This window comes from Anolis carolinensis, chromosome 5 (genome assembly GCF_035594765.1).
Source record: "Anolis carolinensis isolate JA03-04 chromosome 5, rAnoCar3.1.pri, whole genome shotgun sequence".
NCBI lineage: Eukaryota > Metazoa > Chordata > Lepidosauria > Squamata > Dactyloidae > Anolis > Anolis carolinensis.
The window spans coordinates 166,796,093-166,816,453 of record NC_085845.1 but is presented as its reverse complement, the minus strand read 5'-3'; the positions used below and the strand labels follow the sequence as shown (position 1 = coordinate 166,816,453).

General features: G+C 37.2%; 1 protein-coding gene across 1 annotated transcript in view; it reads right to left on the bottom strand.

The window, feature by feature from the left end:
- The window catches only part of utp20 (UTP20 small subunit processome component), an 81,819-nt gene that overhangs the window by 28,826 nt on the left and 32,632 nt on the right, over positions 1–20,361 (bottom strand). Inside the window, exons 24-41 of the mRNA XM_008110812.3 lie at positions 20,027–20,112; positions 18,727–18,852; positions 18,310–18,476; positions 17,683–17,891; positions 15,141–15,284; positions 14,273–14,352; positions 13,359–13,585; positions 11,954–12,098; positions 11,085–11,172; positions 8,949–9,092; positions 8,526–8,576; positions 8,290–8,442; positions 6,525–6,680; positions 5,197–5,337; positions 4,075–4,212; positions 2,840–2,979; positions 1,297–1,376; positions 471–769 (exon numbers count right to left, since the gene is read on the bottom strand). Of these exons, the coding sequence (XP_008109019.2) occupies positions 471–769; positions 1,297–1,376; positions 2,840–2,979; positions 4,075–4,212; positions 5,197–5,337; positions 6,525–6,680; positions 8,290–8,442; positions 8,526–8,576; positions 8,949–9,092; positions 11,085–11,172; positions 11,954–12,098; positions 13,359–13,585; positions 14,273–14,352; positions 15,141–15,284; positions 17,683–17,891; positions 18,310–18,476; positions 18,727–18,852; positions 20,027–20,112 (2,574 nt within the window). The remainder of the gene's footprint in view (positions 1–470; positions 770–1,296; positions 1,377–2,839; positions 2,980–4,074; positions 4,213–5,196; positions 5,338–6,524; positions 6,681–8,289; positions 8,443–8,525; positions 8,577–8,948; positions 9,093–11,084; positions 11,173–11,953; positions 12,099–13,358; positions 13,586–14,272; positions 14,353–15,140; positions 15,285–17,682; positions 17,892–18,309; positions 18,477–18,726; positions 18,853–20,026; positions 20,113–20,361) is intronic.

Sequence of the window (20,361 nt, the reverse complement as noted above, 5' to 3'; positions counted from 1 at the left end):
GGATTAATCTTGGTAAGATGTCATTCATATAATTATGGTAGTTAAAATGGAAACAGTAGTGCAAATTGTTGATTTGGTCTAATGTACCATTTAGAATATGCTCTGAGGATAAAAGAGTGACAGATGTCCATTTAAACTACCCTGATATTCTTGTAAGAAAGGAAGAGTCATGATATAATAAATAAATATGTATGTTAGAGCCTCTGAGACAAAACATAAGCCCAGATGAATCTGTCAATTTTTATGAATTGTTTAATTTCATAAAAGAACATATGAAGAACATGAAATGGAATTGCTTTTAACAGCTTTTTAAACCCAGAAAACCCACACCAAGGTTTCAGACTGAAATCTCCCATCCTCATACATGCTATTTATATTTTAGCTAATGTTGTGAAAGGCATATCACCAAGCTGGCCATCAAGATATATTCCTAGACCCTTTAAGAAAAAAATAAAATATAAGAAATGTACCTTTGCTTTGAGACATCTGTGCAATTTAGGCAAGATACTGCCAGTTACAGTTTCCTGAATATGCATGATCAGACTTTCCAACTCTTCTTTATTCCTGGGCAGAAAGGAAATTGCTTTAGGAGGTTTCTGTGAGTCCTCAGGCTCTTCCCTTTCAGGCTGATCAGGCTGAGATGCAACAGAGTCCTTTTGTTCATTGGCAGCCTCAGAAAGATCCTTCCCGGATTCTGGACCTTCTTCATCATCACTAACTTCCACCTCCATGGCTTCATTCTCCTCTTCGGTCTCAACATCCATGATTTCTGCATCAACATGACAAAATAGGAAGAAACTCTGTTGGGCTATGCTAGGGATGAGAGAGCAAGTAGGGTCATTGAGATGACGTTGAATGGCAACTCCTGTTACTTCTCCCAAATCTATCAGTTTTACCCTCTTGTATATAAATTGTGCTGTTTTGTAACCCTAAGGGTCCACATTTAAAAGAATGAGTTCACCTTGCCAGTTTAATGACCAGAACCAATTATGCCAAGGATCAGAAGAAGAGAAGTTATACATACAGTCTAATTTTCTCAACTTTAATGAGCATAGTGCTCAGTAGAATCTCACAACTCTGCAAGCTATCTTCTCTTCAGCCTCACAGTACATACTATGAGTCTAATGTTCCAAAATAAAAAAAAAATGAAACACTTTTAGTCTACAGCATTTTAGATAAGGGATACACACTCTATGGTACATATTTCTAATTTTTCTTATTATTACAACACATAGACCAGTATTCTTAATAAACAGCTGGAAGCCCACTCTTTTGGATACAGATTTAGATGTTTACCTTCCTTTTGGATTATATCAAGTTGCTTTTCAAGAGTTTCATGGTCAAAATGAAAAGCCTCCAGCACCATAACTAGTACACTGTCAAAGAGATTAGAGAAGATAAAAAAGAGAAATTTAAAAGGTTGAACTAAAGAAGAAAAATCAACAGATTTAACTAGTCTTGGCTAACACAGACAATTATTGCAAACACATATTAAAGTGAAATGAGCATGTCTGTCACTTGTAACTGCATGCTGCACTAAGAAGATACGAATGCTACAATAGTAAAAACCATCCTGCATTAACTAGTTTATTTTGCAGCACAGGAAGCACATCCAAAATAAAATCTTACACAGTTGATCATGTCCTTGTTTGCCAGTATGAGATGCTACTTATTTGGATAATCTTGATTGTGCAAATAAGGATAGCATGCATGATTCAAGTATTATGCAAGTACATAATAGTGCAATTTTAAAAAGTTAATTGGATATGATATGAGAATTTTCAAAGCAGCATAGATATAACTCAAAGCAAAATATGTCACGAGAAATGGACTGGATTCAAAGAACATTTCAACTAGTTTATCATACCTGAAGGCATAAGAAAGAGTGTGCAAACGGCACCCAAGGATATGACTACTCTTAAAAGCGCTAAAGGGCCTATACTAACTAAATCATGAGTAGTTTGTAAGAATTACAAGGTTCTTGTTCAAGTTCTTAACCTGTGGAACTTCTTTTGACTCTCCTTTTTTCTGTTTCTACCTGTAAAAACTTAGCATGTACTAGAATACTATAGACATTTTTAGGAATACACATATTATGATAGAAATCCATTGGGCCTATAGATAATGAAATTTTAGTTGTTTTATTACATTTTCTATTTCTCCTGTTTACCCCATAATTGTAGGGCTATGTTGGCTTATTTGCATGTTCTAGCTTGCTGTATTGGATGACGATATAGTTTGTTTTGCTAGCGCTGTGCTAATTTGTAACTATTCTCATTGTATTTTCTGAAGTGTTATGTTATTTACATTCATCTGAATATGTGATTAACCATTTTGAGCATATAAATAAATTGATGAGTTTTGCTTTGAGTTTACTGAACAGCAGCTCCCAAAACAAGCCTTTAAAATACAGCCAGAAGCAAAGTTATGATATAATACCAGAAACAAGCTGAGAAAGCCTCTGAGTCAAATGAAGCTGAAAGTAGCTCTTTGGATCTAAGATTAAAATCACAGTAAATATAAAACTGTTCTCTAATGCAAGGACAGGAATCTTGCAGCTCTCTAAAAGTATCTGGATTTCAACCCCCAGAAACAACAACCAGCTTATCTAATGTGAGGAATGCTGGGAAATGCTGTTCAACATCAGCAGGGCTGCATAATTCTCAACCCAACATATTACAACACAGATAGCAATTATATACAAATGACAGCTTTACTATCCTAAAAAGATACACTAAAAGCATATGAATGTTTTTTCAGTTCACTTCAGTGCCATTTACTCAGATACAAGAAATGCATAGGTCCACTGAATAAACCTTTGAAGTGATATTTACTGTACCTGACACCCAGTTTTTGATTGATCTGTCCCGTCTGCAAGACGTGTATGAAATGTTTGAGATGATAGAGGAATGCTGACCAAGAAAGATGCCGGCAAACAGCTCCTACCATTTCAACTGAAGCAGTTATCATGTTTTCATGCTAAGAAACAAAAGATAAGCCTAAAGTTATCAGTCAATACAGAAATCTGTCTTAAATTAAATAAAAAAGAAATTAATGTAGATATAGCTTCATCCAATATCTGATTCCATGCAGTCACAGCAGAAATACAACAAAAATGGAATAGCAGCATTGCAAGACTTGTGATGCTAGGGAGAAAAAATCTGCTTCACATTCAGAATATTGTAAGTGAACAGCACAATTACTAATAACCAGAAAACTTTTATACAAAGCTTTAATTCATTTCTTCTTTAAATACTGCAGTTACACAATGTTGGGTGGTGATGACAGCACTGGACAAGAACTAGGAAGTCCTAAATCTCAGTTCTCACTCCCTCAGGCTGGACCTACATTGCCATAGAATGCATTCAGAATACAGATTAACTGCATTGGACTGGATTATATGCCAGTTTAGACTCATATAATCCAATTCAATGCAGTTAATCTGCATTCTGAAACTGCATTATATGGAAGTGTACATTCAGCCTCATAAAGCTCACTAGATGATGATGATGATGATTAGATGGCTTGGTTCAGTCAACGGCTCTCATCCTAGTCTACCTCACAGAGTTGTGAAGCTAAAGGAAGGGGAACAACCAGATATGTCCCCTTAAAAGAGCAACATACAGTAATATAAAATAAATAACAACTTACATATAAAATATCATGGAATAAATTTTAATTTTTATATTAGGGAATTATTTTTAAAAGTTGTGTGCAGTTCACTCCCCTGAAGCAGTTTTGCACTAGCTCCATCCTCTAAAAATTAAAGTTGCCCTCCAGAAATTTTGGACTACAACTTCCAACAGTCATTACCAGCATAATTGACAGTCACTAATGATAGGAATTATAACCCAAGTTGAGGAAAGTAAAGCTGAAGGATCAAAATAAAATATTACAGTAACTTGCTATAATATCCAAACTATTAAGAGCTATGGAAAGTGCAGCTATAGACACAAAGTTCATTTCTATTTTCAAATTCATCTCTGCTTAGAAAAGGGAAATAGGTGATCACATAAAGATCATGCACCTTCAGAAATGCACCTTAAGGGGTACTCAATTTGCAGAAAAACTCACCTTAAGCATTTTCTCATCAAAAATGGTTGTAGTTGCATAAGGCATAATGTAATTTTGAAGAGATTTTGAAGACAGTGCGATTTTGCCTTCAGATAGTTGCTTGGCCAATTTCTTCAAGGCCCGTGCCCTTCTGTGGATCTAAAAGAGATACAAAAGACTGCCAAGGCTGTTTTCAGTGATTGTCTGTTTATAGTAAAGTACATTATATGAACATACAGAATATGGAGTCTGCTTAAGAATCTGAAGCAAGAAATCACTATTGATTACCAGCCAGTTTACCAGCTGTTAGGATTTCTGCAAGCTGAAGGACAAAACATCTGGAGACCCACAGGTTGAGAACCACTGACCTGAAGGACTTACAAATACTTAGAGAAGTGTTCTTTCTAGGTCTTCCAACATGCCTTCTGGTGGAGGTGAACCACAGAGTTGCTCTAGAGATCTGCTTCTTAAATTGAGGGTCTCCACCCCAAATGGGGTCCCCTTAGCTCAATGTCACAAAAAATCTTGCAACAGTAAAAGGTTTCTGACCGCCACCTAGTGGCTGTTTTAGACACTTACATGAAACTGCTGTGCAGTGTTTACAGTGGGCTCTGCAAAAGATATTTCAACTGTACTTCATAAAATGGAAAATCAGCCTGTTTAGCAAGCCTTGCAAATGCTGATATATTAGCAGTAAATGTTTGGTTTTTACCTATATTTTGTACCCGGGGTCATATGAAACTTTCTTGGGCTAAAAGGGGTCCCTAGTGGAGAAGTTTAAGAAGCCTTGCTCTATAAGGCCCAGAGATTCCTAGAGAGCCCATATTAATACAATCTGTGAATAATCAAATCCACAAAAGTCAAACTCACAAATGTGCAAAGCTGATTACACAATTCTGAGCTGTGCCAATAATAGTAACCCCGTGCTAAAATATGTTAAAGGACATTAAAGCCACTTATTCATAGATGTAACATAACTATCAATAATCTTCAAAAAATTATTATTGAAAAAAGGAAGTATAAGCAGACATATGCACTGATCAAAAACAATAACTTATTTTAAGGCATCTATTATTACCTTCCACAGTATCATAAAACTAAAAAAGCAATTAAAGAGCAAAGAGAGCAAAGTGCTATTCTTACCTGAATATGCTTCATATTTTCAAAGAAGTCCATTTCTGGATCATGGTAGTCAGTCAGCTGAACCAAGTCTTGATATTCTGGATGTTTTGGAAATGCTCGAATCAAGTAGGAAAGCAAGGTGGTATAATCCTGCTGAATGCTCTGAACGCAGCATGTGACACAGAAAATATAATAATGCTTGGCTGACCTGATATTTTAGCATGTTATAATTCCAAAGTCAGCACATATAGTTTTTTCCCATAGATCTCAAACAAATTTCAACCAGGCTTTTGTCTTCCAGAAATCTCAACTAAAAATCCTTTTCTCTTTCCATTATTATTCCATGTTAGAATGACCCTGTGTATTTAATTCCACGGACTGCTAAAACATAAATGAATTATTCCTAGGTCTGATTAAGTCTAAACTCTCACTAGAAGAGAAGACTATACTGAGGTTGCTGTAATTCACACATATTATGTGACAGTGGTACTCATTAGATATGGTAAAAGTGGAAGACAGAAAGAAAAATGAGAGTCCACACTACAAGTAGATTGGTTTAAAAAAGAAAACAACAGGCCTAAGTCTGCAAGACCAGAAGAGGACAGTGAATGCTTGGAGCTCTTGAAGGTCTCTCACTCATAGAATTATCAGAAGTCAACCTGATGGCAAATAACATGGAGGACGTTTCTGTAAAAAGAATTATACTCAGGAGAATGTACACAAGGGCATTAAAGTGTTTTCACATATAGAATCAAAGTACTGTATTTTCAAGTATTTGGTGTTTTATTTTGTTCAGAAAATCAGTACATTGGTGTAAAAACTATAGGAAGAAAGCCTATTGAAGAATAGTTCACCATGGATCCCTCCTTGTCTGACAATGCTGACAATTACCCTAACTTATTGAAGAGTTATATTTTTATATATATTCAACTGTTCAATGTGTTATTTATGACGTTTGGCTGATTTATATGTTTTAGCCAAGGTGTTTAATTTGTTTATTTTTAACTGTCTGCTTTAATGTTTTATTGAGTTATTGCACATAGCATTGAATGTTTGGCATTTTGCGCCTTTGAAAGCTGCTCTGAGTCCCTTTGGGGAGAGAGGGCAGGTTATTATTATTATTATTATTATTATTATTATTATTATTATTGAAGGAAAAAAAGAAGCAGTTTATTCATGTTTATGCTACTAAACATAAACAAAGAAGATGTCACTCTGATAAATGAAAAGCCAATCCAAGCACCTGTCACACATGTGCACAAATATGTACTTAACAGCTAAAATTACAACACCTATATTGCGCGGCAATGCTGTTTCTCAAGGGCCCCTCTACAAAATAAGCCTTTTACCTCTGTTTTACTTTTCAGCCCTTTTCTCAAAGCTTCCAGAAGGGTGTGCTGGATTATTTCCTTGTATTCATCTTTTGTATGATCCATTTCAGCAAGGAGGCTAATAATAGCACTGAGGCAGAGGACAGCACAGTCACTCAAAGACATTTCCCCTAGCTGAGGAAAGAAAAGAATGATGGCATTACAATGAGAGAAGAGAACTTTCAAACAAGTGGTTAAAATAATTTAAAATGTACTTCAACGTACATCTAAATAAAACCACCTCTGACAACAGCAGCTCAAGATAACTATAGTACGAATAATAATCCAAGAAATCTTAATTAGAAGTCATGGCTATAGGATTTCAATTGCAACATGGCAAAAAATTCGAGAAACCTTTTACAGGTATCCTTCCTTCTATCAATTAAAACAAGTTTTACAGCTAGCAATGGTAAGTTTATGTTTAAAGCCTGGTTCATGCAGCAAGACTTTTCCTTTGCTACAACCATCTACCCAATCCCCAAAAGTCTTTCTCAGGTATCAGGAAACCCTCAGGAAAGACTTCAAATCACGCATGAAAAAGGACAGGAAATGGATGAAAACTGAGCGGAGATGATCTACCTCTACTAGGCTTGGTTCTTTTATCTTTTATCTGGTGTCCTAGCTTTTCCTGAGATGCACTGACCATTAGGAAAAAGATTTTCAGCCCACTGATAGTCATTACATAGCAGGGGTCTCAAACTCATTTTGATCGAGGGCCACATCAGGCTTATAGTTGCCTTCAAAGGGCTACTGAATCCATGGATGTAGAGTCCGTGGATACAAAGGGCCAACTGTAATTTTTTTATATAGTGGTTGGTGCTTTTTAGTTTTGACCCAGTTTGGGTCCCCAGATGTTATTGAATGACAGTTCCCATCACTTTTGATTATCCTCCATGTGGACTGGGGATAATGGGAACTGCAGCCCTTGGGGAAAGGTTAAATGACATTCTAATGTCAAGCATCATATCCACAAGCCTTGTATCTAAATTCACATCCTGATGTCTTGACTAAACAGAATGGTAGCCTACCAGATGTTACTGTATCACAACTCCCATCAACCCTAGTCATGAGGTCCAATGATGAGGAATGTAGGAGTTGTCCTGTATTTGGGAATCCACATAAAATGACATGGAGGACTAGATGGGCCTTAATTTTTGTGCATGTGTTATAGCTCTACTGCATAGTGTGCTCTAAATATCCACAACCCCATATGTTTCTTTTCTTCAGCATTTATCATCCAACAATTGCCTCACTCTTTATATTATTATTAGTACAAATCTTCTCCCTGAATCTTTCTCACTCCCTTATGAGGAATAGGCCAATGTACTGTATTCTCTTGGTCTATGATAAATTTACAGGTCTCAATAAATTATCTTCCAGTTACCATTTCATACAGTATTAAAAATACTGTTTATAAGATTTTGTGCCTAAGACGCACAACTCTGGTATGCTAAAGGTATGGTTTAGTATTTTACTAAATACGGTAATGGTAACTTTGAAGTAGATATCAGTGGTAAAAAGGAATGGCGACGGAAAAGTAGAGTATTACATTGGGTTTTTAGGTCTTCAAAATTATAAAATGTGAAATGTAATTCATCATATCTCATGTTATTAGTCATAAGATACTTTGTTTTGTCTGCAAGAATGTAACATGGCAAACTGCTGGAGCTAGAAAAGGAATACAACCCCCAAAAGCACCACCACAATGTTTGAGAGATATAATTTTCATGCGGGTATGACTCACCTGTATGGTGTAGAAGCAGTTATGCATAACTGGAATGAGGTAATTGACATCCACTGTTTTCATTGCCTTGATGTGAGAAGTGATGTCTTGGAACGCTGACAAGCGGACATCGAAATTGATATCATCAAGATGGCGAGAGTCAAAAGCATTCAACTGCAACAGAAAAAAGGTTTAATGATGGGATAAATCATAATGATGCAAAAAAGATGAATTGGATCCACAGAAGAGTTACATACCTTAACAGTATCAGTAATGTATTTTAGGCTACTTTCCAAATGTGATAAACTCTAAAAAAAAAAAAAGATTGAAAAAGTAATTAAACATGCATATTTTAAAAGGCAAATTTAGAACTGCTCGATATGCTTTTATAATATTCTTTATTGAAAGTTTTCAAATACTCTAAAATTCTACAAATACACAGAAAGAAAAGAAAAAAGACACTAAAAGCTAAAACATAAAAGATAAACATTAAAGAAAAATATGACTTCCATTCTTCTTTTCAGCAATATATAAAACTCAAATTATTTGAAGCTTCTCAACTCAAACATTCTCTTCCATTATTTCTCAAAACCAAACATATTTTTCTTCTACCCGAGCATTAAAATATCATTATAAATTTAACTAAGAAAATAAAGCCCTTGTGTGCTTATTTCCAATACCTCAAAAACATTGCAGAGTGTCTGCCGAGAGAGTTTGTTCTGAACAACAGAAAACAGTTTGGCCAGAGGTTTGAGGAAGCTTGTGGGATTCAAGCAATGATTCAGTAAATTCTGCACTGTTTCCAGGATGTCAATCTCTGTATCCTGAAAGAGAGAGATTGTGAAGAACTAAAATAGCCAGAAAACCATATGCTTATTGTGAGAAGTAATTTCATGAAATTTTCTATGAATCACAGAGAAAGTAAGATTTAATTAAAAGAAGGGCATAAGTCAACAGAAGCCCATTAGTCAACATTTAGAAGAAAAAATACATAACAAGGGATCCACCTGTGCGCAGACAAATAAGAACATATTTTTCTCATATCTCACAAATGAAAGAATGTATCTGCATAAGAAGAAGATCTGAACAATACAACTATATCCCATCCGTACTGGAATACTGACTTTCTAGCAATATGCACATGCATGCATGCAGACAGCAGGCTTGCACATAATTCTGTAAGTCAAACATTTTCCTATGTCTACTCTATGTGAGATATATTAATAAAGTGTGTTGATTTTATTTTACTGTTAAATATTTTTATAACATTTTGTTTTATTATAAATGCCGTTCTGGTCATGAATCGATGCCTGTCAGCAGTAATGGACTAGATGGACTAGATGAAGGTGAACAGATTGAAATGAACTCCTGACAAGAGCTCCTGGTCAGTCGGAATGCAGATAGAGATACAACCTGTGCTGAATAGGGTTACATTCCCCCTAAAGACACAGGTGCGCAGCTTGGGGGTGGTCCTGGATTCATCACTGACCCTGGAACCTCAGCTGTCAGCGGTGGCCAGGAGTGCCTTAGCACAATGAAAACTTAGGCACTGGATCTGGCCATGGTAGTACATGCCTTAGTTATGTCTTGATTGGACTATTGCAACACACTCTACATGGGGCTGCCTTTAGAGAGCGCTCAGAAGCTTCAGCTGGTGCAGAGATCAGTGATCGGGTTACTAATGGGAGCACCGTATAAGGACAGAACAACTCCCATGCTACGGCAGCTCTACTGGCTCCGTTTCCTATTGGGCGAAATGTAAAGTGCTGGTTATTTAAAGTCCCAAATGGTTCAGGTATAGACTACCTGGCCAATCACCTCTTCTCATTTGAATCTGCCCAGTCACTGAGCTCATCAGGGGAGGCCCTTCTCTTGATCCCACCCCCGTCCCAAACCCGGTTGGTGGAAATGAGAGAGAGCGCCTTCTCTGCAGACACCCCCGTCTCTGGAATTCTCCCCTAAAGAGATCAGAATGGCCTCATCACGATCCTCCTTTAGACAGCAAATAAAAACCTTCCTATGTACCCAGGCTTATGGAAATGCAAATGGTTAAAGATCCGGCCTTATGAAATAGTAATGTAATATGGACATGGCTTTTAACCCTGTTTTTATTGATATTGTTTTTAATTTGTTATTATTGTTTCTCTTGAGATTTGTACGATTGTGGAATGCACTGTATTGTCCATTGGAATTTTTTAAATTTATTGTTGTATTTTTATGGCATTGAATGCTTGCCTTTTATGCTGTGAGCCACCCTGAGTCCTCATGGGGAGATAGGGCAGGATAGAAATTAAGTTTTACCTACTTGCACCAATGTTTATTCCGAATACATTAATTTTCATTTCACCTCTGTGAGGAACAGCATGATTACTCCCTGCTTTTTGTAACCATGGGAATAAATTTTAGTTTAAATGTTAGATCAGCTACTTATCAAACTTAATAGTTACACAGCTTTTACTTCTAAGCACTCAAAGAGCTTAAAATGTATTATCTCAATTATTCTTTCAAAAATACTTCAAAAGAGCTTAGTATAATTATTCACATATTAGTAACAGCAGTGAGGTTTTCATGTTGAAGGACAGTAGCTTACATTAGATGCTGTACTGAGTGCATGGGAAAGATGAGATGTGAACCATAGATACTATAATTATCACTTTTTAAAAATAAATCACAACAGAAAGAGCATATTTCATAACACATCCAAAACATTCATAGCAATGCGCAAGAATAAGCAATAGCATTATAAAAATGTATCAGTAAAACAATCCCAATGTGAAAAGAAGTGTGTGTTTCCACAGGCATAAATCAAAACCCACCTGCATAATGTTACTTTGGTGAAGGAAGGGGAGAAGGAGGCCAATCAGGATAGAACTCTGGTTCTTATCTTTTATAAACTTGCTGATTCTATACAAAACAGAAGCAAGAGGTTGTGAAGATACATAAGCCACTACAGTGCAGCAATTCAGCTGTATAAATTAAAATGTTTTAAGCAATTCCTGAATTTTAGTTCTCCAGGTGTTTTGGATTTCTGCTCCCAGAAGCCTCAGCTGCCTTGGCCAATGATCAAGCATTCTGGAAATTAAAAGTGTAAAACACCTGGAAGCTCAGAGTTTGGAAAACTGTTCTATTTTTAATGCTTGTGTCGTAAACTTCTGTTGATGTTCTGCAAAAGAAGTGCTACAGGTTAAAAAAGCTACAACTTTTGGATTACTACTCATCCCTGATCACAATGGGCCACTTCATAGATCTCCGTTTTCAGAATTTCTTAGGCTGGTTTGGAGGCTACTCAAACCAAGCAACTCTCCAAAGGAAAAGAATTCCTGGGCTGCGAAACATCCACAAAAAAGAACCATTTCATCATCTTTGGAATATTAGGATCTCCAGTGCCTCCTTTTAGAAAGCATTAGATGAAAGGTATCCTGAGACGCCGATGAATTGCTGCAAAGCATGGTAGCCAATACTGAGATAAAGGCTGCCCTTATTATGTGGATTTAAGAAATCTGTGTTTAGAGGTCTTCTGTGTCAGAAATAATTTCTTGGGATTGCACTGCCCTACAAAAATAGCCCACATCCTGTTTCTCCCAAAACTCTAACTTCTCAAAAGCATAGATTAGCTTGTTCAAAGTTTATATTTAAGAGACACTTTATACATTTATAATCTTATAGATGCAAAGGGGCCACTTACTTTGAAAGAATGTTCAGTTCTTTACTGACTTGTGCTCTATACTTTTTCTTCTTCATTTTGTCCACAGTGAACATGGTTTTGCTGAGATACTGAAGAATCACAGGGACATGGAGGAGAATGAGTTTTACACCCAGGGTGGGAACATCTGAAAAGAAGACAGGCTTTAATTACTCCCTAATAAGTAAGTAAGTAATAATAAGTAATATTCAGTATTCCAAACAGGAAAACAAAGAAAGGAAAAGACATGGCATCAATGTTATAGCATTCTAAGCACTTAACAGTAAAAATAATATAAATACAATTTTTGATGCGGCATAATTTTTAAAAAGCAACTAATACTAAAAAGAACATAGATAAAACCGATCAAATGGACCAACAAACTCCATATTACAATCTACTAAAAAGAGCAAATAATGAAAAAAGTCAGCTTGACAGGCAAAGATCTAGATCAAGGATGTGGCCTGCAGTCTACATGTTGCCTTTAGGTCCAGAAAGGTTCTTGTACCTACAATGATCCTCCAAGCCCCTCAATACCTCAACCTTCCATTTTATCCTGTCAAAACTGACATAGAATAGCTGTAAAACACTATAAAGCCCTCTCCCCAAAACAAGAAGCCCAACCAAAATGGAAGGGCATGATGCCAATTATGATCATTCACAACTATAGATCACAGTGGCACACTATAGCTCTCCAGGAAAGCCAAAATTTGCTGGATCCAGAACATGGTCATCTCTGGTCTAGCTTAATTTTTTTAAACATTGTCACGTGATGGTAGAGGCACATCCAAAAGGCGTTAACCTGGATTTCCTAGGTAGCAACTTGGAAGTAGACCCTCTGAAAAGGATATTCGTATAAAGACAATGTTCCAGATATTCAGCTCAAAGCTGTGTGACCTCTCTTTCATGTTTAGCATAAGCTTATGTTAAAAACCAACATCGTGAACTGAATATAACAATTACAGTAGAGTCTCACTTATCCAACATAAACGGGCCGGCAGAACGTTGCATAAGCAAATATGTTGGATAATAAGGAGAGATTAAGGAGAAGCCTATTAAACATCAAATTAGGTTATGATTTTACAAATTAAGCACCAAAACATTATGTTATACAACCAATTTGACAGAAAAAGTAGTTCAACACGCAGTAATGCTATGTAGTAATTACTGTATTTATGAATTTAGCACCAAAATATCACAATGTATTGAAAACATTGACTACCAAAATGCGTTGGATAATCCAGAACGTTGCATAAGTGAGTGTTGGATAAGTGAGACTCTACTGGATTTAAAACTTCATAAGCCTGCTGCTAACATTTTCATTCATGGATGACTTTCCTCCCTCACCAAAAACACAATGCACAACTTCAAATCTGTAATGTAAAGTCCGACACTTAACCAGTCCTACCTTCCGTCGTTTCATCAACTTCCATAAAGACACAGTCAGTCACTGTCAAGCTGCAAAGCTGGTCGGTGGGTTCAAAGTCAGGAGTATTGAGAAGATTGTCAGCTATGTCAATCACAACGCTGGCTGTGGTTTCACACAGGTTTTTGGTCGACAACAGGGCAAATACGTTGGACAATACATCATATTCTGTGTGCCCTGGTTTCTGTTTAGCCAGCAAAGGAAAATATCTAAAAGCATCAAAACCAGTTAAGGGGCAAGGAATTCAAGAAACAGAATTACATAATATTTATAAAAGCTGAATTGATATTAAGAATAACATTCATTTTCTATCCCTCTGTGGACACTTTCAAGAAACAGAGAAATGGTGATTCACATTGCTTCTATTTGTTAGTATCAATATAATTTTTTAAGAAAAGTGCACATATATAACAGAAGTGAGAGATGCAGCAGTTCCTAAGCATGTGAAATAAGAGCCATAGAACAGGACACACGCTTTAGATATTTAGCAGAAAATATTGTAAGGCTAAATACTGGGCTAAATAGACTAATGGGCTGAGTAAATATGAAGTAACCTTTGTTTTATCACTAGGCCAGAGAAAAATGCATTTTCAGATTGTGGTTGGCAACTTTTGGCCCACAAGATGATGCTGGATCACAAAACTCAGCATCCATAACCAGCATAGTCTACTGCTATCACACAATATCCGGAGAGCCATATGTTTCCCTTTTTTTAAAACGGAAAATAATCCCCCGCCCCATTTTGTTTGTCGGTCATCTAGACTCTGGGGCAAAGCAGTGGCCAACACACACAAAGAGAAATAATCCTGCCTCATTGTAGAACTGCAGAACCTCCTATCACTTGGGCAGTAAAGTCATAGAATAGTTTTTACTTCACTACGAAACACCTAAGTTACCTGGGGTTTTTACTCCAGATATGAATTATTTTGAGTAGAAGAGATGGAGAATATTGACTTTCAGAGGACAGCCTAGTGATCTGAGAAAACAAAATAGAGGAAAATAGTAACATGGCAAAATAATGGAAGTATCTTGATCATGATTTTTACAACAGCAGAAGCATCACAACAATGACAATTTACTTGCGGAAAAACAATTAATTGCATTGATGCTCTTGTAGCAAGATGCTGAGAGCTATGACATGGACAAGGTTCCTACTGATCAAGGTAGCAAAGAAAGTTACTATCTGGAAGCGTCTTAGGAATCTCCCAATAATTTTAAGGGCAATCTCCAAGTACTACAAATGACAGTAGTTCACAGTGTGGCAGAAGCACAGTTTTCTTAGTGCACAGTATGCTGGCATATCTTTCTAGTCTTATTTGAAAATATCTAATATTTATTTTTGTTTCTTATCTTGGAGAGATTTGACAAAAGAGTTATTGCATGACAAACTGGCTGAAAGCTTTCAGAGTTTCCAGGTACCAATCAAGAAGATAAAATCAGTTATTACTTCCTGGTGGATCTATCAGTAAAATAATCTCCCACAATATGGGTTCTTCCATACTTTATCAGCAAATAATATAACAAAAGAGAGAACATGGATGACGCACAGTGTAGGAACCTTCACCCAGCTATTATGTGACAGCTTGGTTACAGCAACAAAACTGATGTTGCTTATCAGGAAATAACATCTATTTAACTTTTATTAGATCTTAGATATTCCTGAGTAATACGCTGAATAGATATTGGTACATAATAACATTAAATCATTTCTTTCTCTTGAACTCTTCCTTCCCCCAGATCTAAATCCTCATCTCAGACCCTTACCTGGGGCCAAACTACTGCATGAAAAATTGCATCAATCTCTTCCACACTGAAGCTGTAAGTTTCAAAGTCACTGAAAAAATCTGCTATAAGTTTAAGCCCAAGGCGCCTCAGGTTTTTGAGTGGGTTGATAAATCTTAGTTGAATCTGCAAAACAAATAATTACATTCCTGTAATTTATTTTATTTTTTAAGAAAAACATTTGCATTTTACCTAACATTTTATATTCCAGCAATTTATTTATTTATTTACAGTATTTATATTCCGCCCTTCTCACCCCGAAGGAGACTCAGGGAGGATTACAATGAACATATATATGGCAAACATTCAATGCAATCAGACAAACAACATACAGTATAGACACACAGAGAGGCAATTTTAACATTTCCAGCTTCATGAGGGTATGCTCGATTCTGGCCACAGGGGGAGCTGTTGCTCCATCATCCACGAGTGACACAGAGAGCTGTACTTCCTCATTCCTTTCATGTGTTGCTGGCAGTTTTATGATGTTGTAAATTAGTTAAATTAGCCTCCCACATAAAGCGTATCTAAATTTCCTAGTTGACAGATACAACTGTCTTTCAGGCTGCTTAGGTACACAGCAAACTGAGCTATTTAATGGTCGGGGGCTTAACCCGACCTGGGCTTCGAACTCATGACCTTTCGGTCAGTAGTGATTTATTGCAGCTGGTTACTAGCCAGCTGCTCCACAGCCCAGACCTTGTATGGGTCTTGTTAATGGCATGCAGTACTCATACCACATCAGTCAAAAATATTCAAATGCTGTCTGCACTTGGGATGGTACTTTCAGGAAAGAGATTTAAATGTAATACACTGTCTGCATCATATGCCAGTAAAGAAGAAGGCTTAACAACAACTATGAGATGTTAGTGATCCATTTGCATAGCCCCAAAAGAAAACAGAGGCATGACAGAAATAACCTAAATCGAAACATGTCAGCCTGTAACTCTATAACTATACAAAGTAGAAGTTTAACACAGATGAGAATATTAGTCTGCAATCAATGACTAAATAGATGGGAAGTACTTCTGCATAGTCCTTGAGAAGCTTTTATTTTCTCACTAGATAATGAATTGTCAAATTAAGTTTAACAAATGACAACACTGAAATATACTTTGTGAAAGCGAAAGTTATTGAATTATAGGTCTTCATCTTGGAGTTATTTAATAACTATGTGGACAAAGACCACTTACCTACGACATCGGTAACACTGGTGTCAAAATACTTTCCAACTAAATGTATGCTTAATCACGTAAAGTAAGACTTGCAGTCAGATCTCACACCATTACTTTTCTAGAATAGATCATTTAGAACTTAGCAGAAACTGATACAGGAGGGACAGTGCAGTGTAATAGTTATAGTGTGAGAATAGAGGAAACTCTGGTTCAATTCTCTATTTTTTCATGATGCTCAGTAAGTGACCTTGAGTCAGACTAACCTACATCAAACCATTACTGTTAAAATAGGCCAGAAGGGGAAAATACATATGCCACTCTCAATTCCTTAGCTGGATAAAAAGGACTGGATAAAAATGAAATATAGTCTATGCCACTAAACATGCTTGAAAACCTATTGTTGCATGGTATTAAAAGAGTACAATAATTGTAATATGGGAAGCCCTCTCAGGAGATTTTAGTAGGGCAAAAGCTCTGCTATGTAAATGCCAAAGTCATAAAAAACCTAGGTTGCTGTGAATTTTCTGGGCTGTATGGCCATATTCCAGAAGTATTCTCTCCTGACATTTTGCCCAATCTATGGCAAGCGTCCTCAGAGGTTGTGAGTTAGAAACTAGGCAAGTAGGGTTTATATATCTATGGAATGTCCAGGGTGCGAGAAAGAACTCTTCTCTGTTTTTAGGCAAGTGTGAATGTTGCAACTGGCCACCTTGATTAGCACTGATTGGGCCTTGCTGCTTCAAAGCCTGGCTGATTCCTGCCTGGGGGAATTCTTTTTGGGAGGTCTTAGCTGGTCCTAATGCTAATCAAGGTGGCCAATTGTAACATTTGCAATATGTTGGAAAATTACATTTTTAAATTACAGACATTTGCCTCTGAAAGTAAAATACGTGCAAGATTGCAAATCAGAACTAGCAAATGCTGGTTAGTACTGTAATCCGAGCATATCCTGCTTTAGGTCCCATACTGGGAAAGAGGTGGGATATAAAATAAATAACTGAAATGTTTCGATAGAAAAGGTCTAGAAGGTTCCAAACTGCATTGCACAAGTGCAAAGGGAAACCCATATGTACGATTTCACAGACACCACGAAGAAGAAATAACTGAACAAGTAAGCAAGTAACTACAAAAAATTAAATACACATTCATATGTATTTTGATTCAAAGCTTATCACAAGAAAGCAAAACAGAATTCTATTTAAACAACAAGATCTGAAGACTTTCTTTCCTTTATAATTCCTAAGAAGAGATTGATTGAAAGCTACTTCAAGGGTCATTTTTCCCCAATTCTTATTTATGTCAAAGAGTAGAGGAAAGGAGGGAGGAGGGTTACACACTAAACCACTCACCTTTTCTCTTTGTTGAAGAATGTGTGACACTGTGGCTGACATGCAAAGTAAAATCTGCAATATCTCGGGCAGATATTGGCTGATGAGATGCCCCATGTTTTTCAGGACTACTTCCAGGCTATTGAAAAGGCTATGCTGGCGACCAAGAGGCAAGGCTTGAGATAAGTCCAGATCTTCCATTGCTTGGAGCACAGCAGAGTGGCAAAGTCCTTCCAGGGGAAGAAAGAGGGAACGAGGGAGAGGCAAAGAACAGTATTAGTTCTTGGTAATGACTCTCCTGAGAGTGAAGATACTCTTCAGTAGTGAGTACTTAAGAAAGAGGCATTGGGATAGGGAGCTCCTTCACATGAATGGTGACAGGAGCGAATCCATGCATAGATGGCTCCTTCTCCATTGGTTGAGAATGAGTAATACAACCAAAAACATACACAATGTGAACATTAAAATAAAATTAAACTATTCACAATATTAAAACAATTCAAACCTAAGCTTAAAAGACTAAATTTGCAATTAAAATGATGAAAAACTATTAAAAACAATCCAGTTAAATTCCTTTCCCTTGTGGTGAGTCCATTTGCTTCAATTCATACTCAGCATTTTCTACCAAAGTTCCTATGCAAAATGTACCTTTACTGAAGTGCTTCACTGGCTCAAAAAGAAGATCCAAAAACATTCTAATCTCTTCTGGAAGTGAGCCAGCAAGAAATCTTAAAACAATGGCCATGCGGGTCCCTGCAGCAGATTTTCCTTGTGTTTTGCTTCCAGTTTTGTTTCTCATGCGCCCATATAGAATCCTTCCAAGACCAGTAAGAAAAGGATTATATTCATTTTTCAGAAGCCACATAAAGAAGGGAAATTGTTTGTTAACTTATGCTAATAACTGCAGAGACTTAGTAAATACATTCAAGTTTACCAGAAAACACAGTAACAGTTGTCCATCCTTCCCAAAAACAAGGTATGTGAATTTTGATATTTTATTCTTGACGATCTGCTAAAAAGTACGTCGACCTGGCTTCCATAATAATATATATCTAATTTAATCACCTCATTAAAACAGGTACAAGTTCTGGTCGGTGTATTGTTTTTACTATGGTGTTTTCTTCAGAAATACTGAAATGAACTATTTCTTCCTTAAATGTCTTGTCTTCCAGAAGCCGTTGCAAGTTCTCTCTAAATATAAAAGGCAATATTAAGAAAAAAAGTCTGGTATTTAAGAACCACAATTCTAAAATACATTGCAAATCAAAAGAGAAGATCACTGATTCAAAGAAAATTATGCTCAAATGAAGAGAAAGTGAAGCTTGAACATATGGTTGCACCCATGCATCTGAATTAGTTCCATCCATGCAATAGTTCTCCCATATAGTGAGTAGAGCAAAACAGGGAATAGGGTTACAGCCTGTGTTGGACGGGGTCGCACTCCCCCTGAAGACACAGGTTCGCAGTCTGGGGGTTCTCCTGGACTCATTGCTGAGCCTGGAGCCCCAGGTCTCGGCGGTGGCCATGGGAGCCTTCGCACAACTAAGACTTGTGTGCCAGCTGCGCCTGTTCCTTGGGAGGTCTGACTTGGCCACGGTGGTCCACGCTCTGGTTACATCCCGTTTGGACTACTGCAACGCTCTCTACATGGGGTTGCCTCTGAAGACGGCCCGGAAGCTCCAACTAGTACAACGGGCGGCAGCCAGATTAATAACTGGGGCGGCATACAGGGAGCGTACCACCCCCCTGCTAAGCCAGCTCCACTGGCTGCCGATATGCTACCGAGCCCAATTCAAAGTGCTGGTTTTGACCTATAAAGCCCTAAACGGTTCTGGCCCAATCTACTTGTCCGAACGTATCTCCTCCTATGAACCAGTAAGATCACTAAGATCATCTGGAGAGGCCCTGCTCTCGGTCCCACCTGCCTCACAGGCGTGGCTGGTGGGAACGAGGGACAGGGCCTTCTCAGTGGTGGCCCCCCGACTGTGGAACGCCCTCCCTGGAGATATCCGACAGGCTCCTACCCTGCTGGGACTCAGAAGGGCCATGAAAACATGGTTATGTGCCCAAGTTTTTGATGAGTAAATGACAAAGTTGACATGGCCTGATTTAAGTATGAAGCATGAGGATCTCGGATGAATTGAATTTTTTATATATATGTTTTTAAGGTTTTTATAATGTGTTTTAACAATGTTATTAACAGATCTGTTTATATTGTTTTGTTTTTATGATCGCAATTTGGGCATTAAATTTTGCCAATTTTTGTAAGCCGCCCTGAGTCCCCTTGGGTGAGAAGGGCGGGGTATAAATGTTGTAAATAAATAAGTAAATAAATAATACTGCCTAACCATTACTTATTTCTTACCTGTACGGCAATAAGTGTGGATGCTTATAGGTCATGATACAGTCAAGAGCTACTTTTTGCACACTCTGGTCTTGATGGCTGAGCAGCTGAAGAATGTTCAATAAGAAACAAAAGCCAAAAGTATCAGTTTGTCTAGTATTGACTTTTGAATAATATTCAATATTTCAGTACAACCTGTGTTCTATTTGAACAGAATCCACAAAATGTGAAGGTGGGAAGATCAGAAGGCCCTCCAGATATTGTCCAGTTACAATTCCTACCAGCCCTAGCCCACAAAAATCAGTGATGAGGTATGCTGACACTTGTAGTTCAGTATTAATTAGCATCTCTGCCTC